Here is a 10,748-nt window from a genome sequence, read left to right as displayed (position 1 = left end):
AATACGAAGCAACCCATCCGGCCATGATCAAGTATTTACAGGCGGTCCGACAAGCAGTCGGCTCCCTTGAGGATTTCCATCTGACCCAAGTGCCGAGATCAGAAAACAACCAAGCGGATGCACTTTCAAAATTGGCATCATCCGCCTCCTGTGATACTCCTCGAACTGTTTTTTGGGAATTAATGGAGAGGAGAAGCATTGAGGAAGAACCTATTGGAATCTTAGACAGAAGCTCAACCTGGATGGATCCAATCAGGGCATATCTGACAAATGGTACCCTGCCGGATGATCATCAACAGGCGGCAGCACTGAAAAAACGAGCAACCAGTTTTGAAATAATAAAGGGAGAACTTCACAAAAGAGGGTACCTTCAACCCTTCTTAAAGTGTGTTACTCCAGAAAAGGGGCGAGAGATACTGGACGATCTTCACTCTGGTTACTGTGCTTCCCATATAGGCGGTAGGACGCTTGCTCAACGGGCAAGGCGGCAGGGCTACTTTTGGCCTACTTTAGAAGCAGATGCGATGGTGATGGTGAAAAAATGTGACAAGTGCCAAAGGTTTGGCAAACTAATTCACCGTCCGGCTACTGACCTCACTAACATTCATAGCCCACTACCGTTTGCTAAGTGGGGCATGGATATTCTGGGTCCATATACGCCTGCTACAGGCGGAAGGAGGTACATACTTGTTGCCGTCGACTACTTCACTAAATGGGTAGAGGCGGAGGCTGTAAAGGGAATCAAGACGAAGGATGTAATTTCATTCATTTGGAAAAATGTCATCACTCGGTTCGGGGTTCCCATGTCTATGGTTTTTGATAATGGTCCCCAATTTGAGACGTCTGTTCTCAAAAGCTGGTTGGGTGACCAAGGAATTGCACACTACTTTGCATCTGTCGGCCGTCCACAAGCAAACGGCCAGGTAGAAGCCTTTAATAAAATCATCTCAGACGGTCTCAAGAAAAAGATTGAACGAGCAGGCGGCCTATGGGCGGATGAATTACCACATGTTCTCTGGGCCATTAGGACGACTGAAAAAGGGGCGACTGGAGAAACTCCATTCCTCCTAACTTATGGTGCGGAAGCTGTTCTTCCAATAGAACACTACGAGCCGACTCTTCGAGTAATGCTATATGACGAAGAGGCAAACTGGGAAGCCATGCGCCTGACATTAGACTCACTTCCTGAAAGGAGGGGCAATGCTGTCTTGCGCCATGAAATTTACCGCCTGAGAATGACTAGATCATACAACAAAAAAGTACACAGGCGTCCACTCAAAGTGGGGGACTTTGTACTTAGAAAAATGAAAGCAGTTGGTAGGGCTAATGAGTCTGGCAAACTAACTCCCAACTGGGAAGGACCCTACCGAATCTGTGAAGAGGTCAGGGACGGTACCTACCGTCTGGGAACACCAGACGGACAACCGTTGCCTCGAACTTGGAATGTAGATAATCTTAAGAAATATTTCTTTTGAATGATGTAAATAGTCAAGGGCTACTTAATAAAAGTTTGCATACTTAATATTCAATTTTGAACTAAGAGGGGAACGCCTACTAACAAACAGTCGGCTACTCTCCATACTCAGTTTTTATTCTTACTTAAGAGGGGCATGCCTGCTGACAAACAGTCGGCTACTCTCCATGTTTAATTTTTATTCTTACTTAAGAGGGGCAGGCCGCCTATACATTTACAGTCGGCTACTCTCCATTGAGTATTTTACTCTATCTTCAGAGGGGCATGCCGTCTGTACCTTTACAGTCGGCTACTCTCCATTGAGTATTTTACTCTATCTTCAGAGGGGCATGCCGCCTGTACCTTTACAGTCGGCTACTCTCCATTGAATATTTTACTCTATCACCATAGGGGCATGCCGTCTGGACATATAGTCGGCTACTCTCCATAGAAGAGGGCCGACTGGTTCCAAACACACAGCCACCCCCCTTATACTTAACTAAAAATGATCAGGGCCTGGCCGACCCTGTGCCTAAACAGGCGGCTACCCTCCTTTTACTTAGCACCTACGTTCACCAAGAACTAACCAAGGCCACAGGCCGAATGATCAGACCAGGCGCCAAGCCAACTGATCCAATCTTCAAAACTAATACGACCTGTCCCAACATCATAGCAGGCGTCCGGCGGCATCCCTCCGGATGAAATTCGTCGCAGAGAGCAGCTCCCTTTTGGGTGGAACATTGCTCTATAAACTAATTACACGGCACCTATACGACTGTCCCCAAGGGCAACCACGTAGCCGTTTTTGAGACAAGGATAACTCTATCACTAACCAAACCAGTGGTAGCAGTTGACATCTGAGTCAGATGACCGCCTGTATTAATTGGGATAAATGCAGGGGGTACCTCTTGAGTTAATAGCCAAAAAACATTGGCGAATCAAAAGGTTCAGCCGGCCTCCGCCGCCTGGTACCTTTACTACTCAAGCAGGAGTGACGGCGACTGAGTAACACCAAAGTTAACTCATAGTCACTCTCTCAAACTTAGTATGGAGCCTAAAAGGTATGAGTTGTCCGCCTGTTTTTAGCAAACAGGGGCTCTCAACCACTACTCTTGCTAGGTTAACAACCTATGAGTTAAAAGCCAACAAACATTGGCGAATAAAGGGGAACAACCGGTACCCACCGCTTGATACCTCTACTACTCAGTTACTTGGCGACTAGGTAACAATCATGTTTACTTGGTCACTCCTTAAAAATTTAGTATGAAACTAAAAAGGTGTTCATACAGCACCGGCTCACACTACATTAAATATGGCGGGGAACAGTCGGCCTAGACGGCCTAAAGTCTCTAGCCTAAAAACATGACAAGTAGGAAACCACTTTCCTACTTGGTTAATTTTATATGACAGAACCGCCTGCCTAAAGGGGATCCAGTCTTTAAAATGGTTCGAATACCGATTGGATAAATGGCCGACTGATCGTCTAGCCTGGAAACAGACGACCAGTCGTCCAGGGGCATAGGCGGCGTGACTAACTATCTGTACCTGTCTGCAACTATCGGCCATGTAAAACAGTCGGTATAGTGTACAATTGGATATCAGAATATTCAATACTTGAACAAGTTTGAAGCAAAACAAAAATATTCATTAAAAGGAAGCCGGTCATTAAAGACCGGCAAAATATTCAGAGCCCCGGCCCCCTGGCCGGGTAAATACAAACAAACGGCACGCAGGCCGTGGGAAGAAGACATAAAGCTTAAGAAGGGGGCAGATCTTCAATATCAGCAGCTGCCGCCTGGTCAGCACTCTTCTTGCTGGACTCGGCTTCAGCTGCATCCTTCTTTGATGCATTACCCCCAAGCGGCACAAGCGCCACTACCGGCTGCTCCTCCTCCTCCAACGCCTCTTCCTCAGCAGCCGCCAGGATCTCTTGATTATATCTATCAGAACACTGGCGGTACGTTTTTTTCCCATGAGGCAAAGTCGGCATTGGGGAAGAGGCGGCCCCAAGTCATGCGCTGGATTTGAGCAGAGTCTTCCATCATCTCCCGGACCAACTCTTTCTTTTCTTGCTCGGCCTTTTCCGAGAGCTCCTGAGTAAGACTCTTCTCCTGGGTCACCAGGCGTTCCTTTACGCTCGCCAAGGATTTCTCCAAGGTTTCGTATGAGGACATCTTTTGGCGAAGAGGTCTCAGCTCGGCCTTGAGGTTGTTGATGGTCGCCTCCAGCTCGCTATTCCTCTTCTGGGCCGCCTCTAACTGAGCCCGGATAGCGGCGTTAGCCTGCGCCTGATAATAAAGAATATCAATGGTCAGAACTTCATTTTGGGCAATTTGAAACATTGCCTTATCACAGTCAGAGGCGGCCATAGGTTTTGCAGCCTTTACCTCTTTGTTCTTCCGGTCAAGCGGCTTGCGAAGGCCGTTCACTCGGAGCAGGGCCTAAGTAAAAAGGGGAACAGGCGTCAGTTTCCAAACAAAAAGAAAACAGGCGTCCTGGAATTCAAATACTCAAAAATATGCTAAGTATACCTCAGCAAGGACCCCTGCAATCCCGTCTAGGTCAAGGGTGCCGACACCCCTGACTGCCTCCCTTTCAGCTGGAGGAACGGCCTTGATCATAGACTTGGCCACCTCGACCAAGTCAGGCTCCTGAGGGCCGGCTGCATCAAGCATAAACAAACGGATTAGACCTAGTAAAGAAGGGAGCAAGTCTAAAATTTACAAGGACAATTTCATACTTCTAGGTGGCCCAGCTGGAGTTTTAGAAGAAGTGGCTGGCTGTTTCTCAGCCGCCGCATGTTTCCTGGCAGAACCAGGAGAGCTCGCAACATTCGTCCTCCGGGCCTTGGGGTCCGGCTGTTGGGAAGAAGAAGCTCTTGGAGCGCCCGTCTAAAAAAGAAGAAAAGAGTCAGTATATGCATAAACACAACTCCAAAAAGAGGGTGAAAGGTTCGAAGCCCACCAAGGGTGCCCCCTTGTTGGGGGAGTCGGTTGAAGACTGTTGCATGATGGAGGCCCGCAACATGGCCGCCGCAGTCTTGGAGGCGGTAATTTTGCTCATGGCGTCCGCTGCAAAAACAAATAGCAAAGTTAATAAAAGTCATAACAAGAAATGCACGGAACAGCAGAGTATTCGACAGGCCGGCTACCTCTTGAGCACCGACTGCTGAGGCCACAGGCGGCCAAAAAGTACTCGTCGTAGAGCCATTTGAAGCTCGGGACGCAGTGCAGGGGTACTTGCTCTCGTACCCCTGAAGTAGAGTTCACCTTCGACTCTACTTTGAAGAGTCCTTTATCTAGGATCTCTTTCTTAGCCTTGGGGGGAACAGGCGGCATGCTGCGGCCACCTGCAAGAAGGGGCGGATTCCTGTTCCACCTGTTGAAGCGCTTGTTCAGCTCTGTGTCTGAACTCTCAATGATGAGGAAGGTGCTCCGCCAGTCCTTCCATTTGTTTGCTTTACCTCTCGTCATGAGGTAGCCCCTGTGGCTCGTCAATTGATACCAGCCGGTACCGCCTGCCTTAGGGGTCCGGCTGAGGTAGTTCATGTGGGCGAAAGCCTCGAAGCTCGGCTCCACCCCGTGCAGTTCGCACCCGGCCACATAGCCGAGTACGTTGACCCAGGAGTTCGGGGCTAACTGCCATAACCCCAACTCATACCCATCCAAGATCCGCTGAACAGCTGGATGTAGTGGGAAGCGCAGCCCAGCCTTGATGGCCGCCTCGTAGCAGCCAAAGCAGGCGCCATCATAACTGGTACCAGCCGGCCATACGACTGTGTCTTCTGGATCCGGCACGAACACTAAAAAGCCGGGGCCCATTGTGTGGTTTGCGATAAAGCTCTCCACTTTCTCTTGCATGGCCGTGATCCGGCCCCAAGGTACCGTGCAGTTGTAGGGGGTATTTTGCTCTCGGTGAGGGGCGGATGGCTCCGCCCAATCGTCCCCCTTCTCAACTGCGTGAGAAAGCCTCGCCTCTTGTAGGCGACTGTTTTTCTCTTCTGTGTCCAGGGAAGCATGGCCAGAAGAGCTAGACTCGGAATCGTCCTCTGACGAGTCCGAAGAGGACGACTCTTCCCCTCTCCCGGAGGGGCCCGCCTCCTCTCCTTTAAAAGGAGCAGGAGAGAATGTAGAATTCTCAACTGTAAAATGGGAAGGGGTCACTTTGACTCCTCCCTCAGAACTGCCGGCTTTCAAGCCGCTTTGTTTCACTTCCACATCTGGCGCCTGGTCAGATGTTTCACTAATCGGCACCCTGTGGGAGGAGCCGTCTGAGTTTGAGATCCTGGCAGTCTTTTTTGTTCTGGCCATCATGCTCTGCATAGACACAGATACAGTCGGACTTTGTATAAAGGGCAAAGATGGGTCCAGAAAAGGGCAGGCGGCACTCCTAGTCCTAGATTCAGCCGTCCCCGGTGACCGACTGATCACTAACCTAGGTCGTGTCGTGTGCTTCCGTGGTGCCATTTCAAAAAAGAATAAAGTAAAGAGAAAATTAAGAGTAAGAGAACCGACGGTTACCTGAACGAGTGACGATTGATGAAGTTCTGAAAATCCTTTGCAGTCGGCTTGTCAGAGCAGGCGGTAGGCAGAAAGGGTCCAAAATGTCAGAGCAAGTTCAGGGGTCCGAATGTTCTCTCACAAAGTTTTCAAGTGTGAAAATGACCGAAGTCAACACTCCTTTATATAGGCGAAGTGAGAAGGCAAAGGGTCACTTCCAGAATTCAAAATTTTGGCGGGAGAATCTCTCGGCCTCTTGCCGAGTGACACCTGTAGCAGGCCGTCGCCTGTTACAGGGCGATACCTGTCACAGGTAACACGTGACCAGTCACGTGCCACCTGTGAGGGGCAAATGATTAGGGGATTTTTCCCCACCAATCACCATCTGACAAGTGGACCAATCAGGTTCCGCCATGTCTCCGTCACATGGGCCAATAGGAGCCTGCCACGTGTCAAGCAATGATCCGTCCACTATGGACCAATTACGACACGACACGCGTCCTTCCCATGACACCTGGGATAACCGGTCACCTAGGCCCAACTTCCGAGGGAAGCCCAATCAGCCCAAGGTTAACCTAAACCTAGATTGACACGTTTCCCGAGGTTATAAATACCTCCCTTAATCCTCATTAAGGGAGATTACGCAAAAAACGCAGATTACACACATTAAACACTCTCACCTAGAGAGACCCAATCACTTTAATTTCCGCATTAATTACTCCTTAATCAAGTACTAACTTGACCGTCGGAGGCGGATCTCCAATCATCCGGAGCATCCGTTTGTTTTGCAGGTACAGGCGTCCGGTTCCAGTCTCGGAATTGTAACTCTCCCGCAGGACATCAGAAAACCCCGAAACAAGTTCTACCTCCCAAGCACCAAATCTTCCCTCCCAATTTAAGGGGAGAGGTACATCTTCTAACCCCACTCCTCCTTCTTCCTCTAATAATATGCCTAGTGGATGCTTGTTTTGTGATATGTGTGGTTCTTATGAGCATGATTCATCTATGTGCCCTCATTCATTTGTGGATACATGTGATGATTTTGATAGTAATGAGAATGAGCATGTGAACTATGTGTCTAACAATAATGGATCAAGGTTTGATAATCAAAGAGGCCAAGAGAATAGGAATTATCACAACCAAGGGAATTTTGAAAACTATAACCAAGGTGGTGGTTATAGAAACAAAGGAAACCAAGGTTTCCGAGGTAACTATAATAACCAAGGTTATAGTGGCCAAAATCAAAACCAAAGCTTTGGTAATCATAACCAAAATTTTGGAAATCAAAACCAAGGTTATGGTAACCAAAACCAAGGTTATGGTAACCAAAAACAAGGTTACGGAAATCAAAATCAAGCTAGAGGTAATTGGAACAACCAAAATAGGGGCAATTTTCAAAACAATTCACAAAGAGGCCCTCCTCTGATTTTGTTCCAAAGACCCAAGCTCAAGGTGATTATTCCTACGCACCACCCTCTTCTTCTATGTCTAATTTGGAAGAGATCATTGAAAATCAAACCAAGTTGTTGAACACTTACATGGCGGTTAGCGACAAAAAGTTCAATGAGATGATGACCCATAGCAAGATGCTTGAGACCCAAATCACTCAACAAGCCAACGCTTTGAAAGAAAGTGCAAGCCCTTCTCCTCTACCCTCCCAAGGTCTTGACCCTAAGAAATCGGCTTACTCTATCACCACTAGAAGTGGCAAGATACTAGAGGAGAGAATGTCTAAGAGTAGTCAAGAGAAGGAGAAGGTGAGTGATTCATTTGATGATGATGAGCATGATGTGTCTAGCAAGAAGAGTGAGAGTTCTAACGAGAAAGCCAAGGAGAAAGATAGAATGCAAGATGAGGTTATCAAACCCAAACTTTCGTACCCCCAAATATTTTTGAGGCATAGCATGGATGAGCAATTTGGGAGGTTCATCGAGATGCTTAAGCAACTTCATCTCTCTATTCCTTTCACCTATGCTTTGCAACAAATGCCAAATAATTCCAAGTTCCTTAAGGACATTTTGAGTGGCAAGAGGGAGTGCAATGTGGTTGATTTGGTGAATGTTGGGGAGTGCTATAGTGCTCTTATCCATAATGACCTACCCCCAAAGATGAAAGATCCGGGGAATTTCTCCATCCCTTGCAATATCAATGGCAAATTGTTCCAAAATGCTCTTTGTGATTTAGGTGCTTGTGTTAGTATCATGCCATACTCCGTTTTCAAGAAGCTTAAGCTAGGAGAGCTACTTCTTACCAACATGACCCTACAATTGGCTGATCGTTCCATTAATATTCCCAAGGGTAGGATTGAGGATATCCCCTTCAAGATAGGAGAGTTTACCATTCCCGTTGATTTCATTGTGCTTAAAATTGCGGAAGATGACAATATTCCCATCATCTTAGGGAGACCATTCTTAGCCACGTCGGGTGCCTTGATTGATGTGAAAGGCTACATCATTACTTTGTGTGTTGGTAATAGTAAGGCTAGTTTCAAGCTTAAGTCAATGCATGAGTCTCTATCTTACGTGTAAGGAATCATGTGCATAAATTCACTTCCTTTGAGTGACAATGCTTGCATGTTTGTGTCTTCTACTAACGACATTCTTGAAGCTTGTGATGATGTTCCTATAAGTGTTGAAAGCAAGTTGGTTAGTAATAATGTCAAAGAGCCTTCAAAGCTTCAAGATGAGGACGAGCTTGAAATACCCTTATGGTTTGAGCTTTCGTTGAAGGATGATGAGCATGGTTCTTCAAGTTTTGATGATGTGAAGGCCCTCACCCCAAGGAAGAAGAAATCAAGAAAAAAGAAAAGAAGTTCAAAGAAGAAAAGAAGAAATTGAAGATCAATATCCTTGATTCGACTCTATTATCTCACCATGATGAATCTTGTGATGAGTTTTTGCCTAAGCTTGGAAATGATTTTTTTCTCCACCACTTTGGATAATATGGTCTTCTTTGACCCTATGTGACTTGGAGGAAATGTCAAGCTATTGACGTTAAACAAGCGCTTCCCGAGAGGCAACCCGATTCTCTAACCCTTTTTCTCTTTCTTATTTTTCTTTCTTATGCATTTTTGGTTTATTTCCTTAATTTTCTTTATTTTCTTAATTTTAGGTACAATTGGATTTATTGGATTTCGATTTCCAGCAATTTTAGTGTCATTTGAAGGTTTGGAGTGCTTGCAATTTGAGTTAGAAGTTGGGAATTGATGGTTAAGCAGGGACGCTCTCATGGTTGCCCTCTCATTGATTTTTATAATGAACAAGCGAATTTTGTGAATTTTGGGCTGCCTTGCTCGTGGGCATCACGTGAGCCCAACAGTCGAGAGTGCCGTTGAGCATGACCGCATCACTCGGCCACCGCGCAACACTATCGCAGCCCACCCCTGCAAGCACGCACCAGCCAGCAGATTTAGCCCGCCGCCGCGCGCACATAGGGGGGTCTGCACGCACACACAACAGGCTGGGTGTGTGTTGCGTGCTGCTGCTAAGCCGCCCCTTTCCCCCCTTTTCCCCTCATTTTTCCTTTCTCTCTCCCCGATCTCACTCTCTCTATCCCCTCTCTTTTTCCCCCATTTTCTTTCTACTCATTTCTTCTTCTTTTCTTGCTTTAATCCACACAAATCTCCACAATTTGCATCATTATAACATAAAAGTTTCACCATTTTCGAATTTCAAGAACAAATTTTCGGATTTTTGAACCAAATGTTTGAAAATTTTCACTTGTTCTTGAAATTTGGGTATTTTGAATTTGGCATAGGAGCTTGAATTTGGCTGTTTTATTTGCTTTAGTTCCATTAGTTCATCCATTTTCAAGGGTTTTTATTTTCTATTGAGGTATGATTTCTACTCTCTTGTTCATCTTCTTCCTCATTTGAGAACTTGAAACCCTAGGTTGGGCGGCTTTAATGGTAGATTCCCATTGTTAGTTCTTTTTGCTCATATTTTGTGTTCTAAGATGCTATTTGATGTTGATTTGAAGCTTTTTCATCTTGAAATTGATTATTTTCTTGAACATTTGACACCACCATTGTTGGACACCTTTCTTTTTCATGGGTATTGTTCTTAGTAGCATTACTTCTTTGTGTTTCATCATCTTTGTCATTTTGACTATGATGTTCATAAATTTGTGCTTGTTTGTTGTTAACTTTTGCCATTGATTTTTGTATTAGATGCTTCTTAGTTCTTATTGCAACTTTCTTTGTTGCTACTACACTAGTCATGACATGAGTTCATTAAGCCAATTCTTGTTCATCTATATTTGGGTCATTCTTGTGCTTGAATTTCTTATGTTATTCATGATGATACTATGGTGCTTACTTTATTTCAAATACATTGATTGAGCTTATTTCCTATTCATGATGATTTGCTTATGCTTGCCCTAATTTCTTGTAGATGGCTCCTATACGCCGCAATAAGAGGGCTTGCACCTCTAGTAATTCACCCCCAACCCGGCAAATAGTTCCATCTCCTCCCGCGGTGGTTGAGACCTATGGTATTGAATTCACAAAGAAGGACCATTGGGATCGGGTTCTAATATCGAAAAGGAAGCTTAAGTCCACAAGATTTTATGATCAATTCAGAAACAACAACAAAGTTAGGAATCGACAAAGATGTTCGGCTCCTCGCCAAGAACTTGGGGCTACTTGAATTTTTGAGCCTCAACGCTCCAACATATGCAATATTGACGTATAAATTCCTCTCTTCTCTTGAAATTGCGAGGGTTAGGGAAGGTGATTCCACTACAAGATACTTGTCCGCCCAACTCTTCAACAAGGATCATTGTATCCCGGAGTCTCA

At 45.8% G+C, this 10,748-nt stretch overlaps 1 protein-coding gene across 1 annotated transcript; it reads left to right on the top strand.

Annotated features, from left to right (window-relative positions):
• The first annotated feature begins 7,490 nt into the window (after nucleotides 1–7,490).
• On the top strand, nucleotides 7,491–8,480 carry LOC110695428. Its single transcript, XM_021872660.1, has one exon. The coding sequence runs from the start codon at nucleotides 7,491–7,493 to the stop codon at nucleotides 8,478–8,480; it is 990 nt and encodes a 329-aa protein (XP_021728352.1).
• Nucleotides 8,481–10,748: the final 2,268 nt, after the last annotated feature.

The sequence above is a fragment of the Chenopodium quinoa genome, unplaced genomic scaffold (genome assembly GCF_001683475.1).
Source record: "Chenopodium quinoa cultivar QQ74 unplaced genomic scaffold, ASM168347v1, whole genome shotgun sequence".
NCBI classification, from domain to species: Eukaryota; Viridiplantae; Streptophyta; class Magnoliopsida; order Caryophyllales; family Amaranthaceae; genus Chenopodium; species Chenopodium quinoa.
This window is presented reverse-complemented; position numbering and strand designations above follow the sequence as displayed.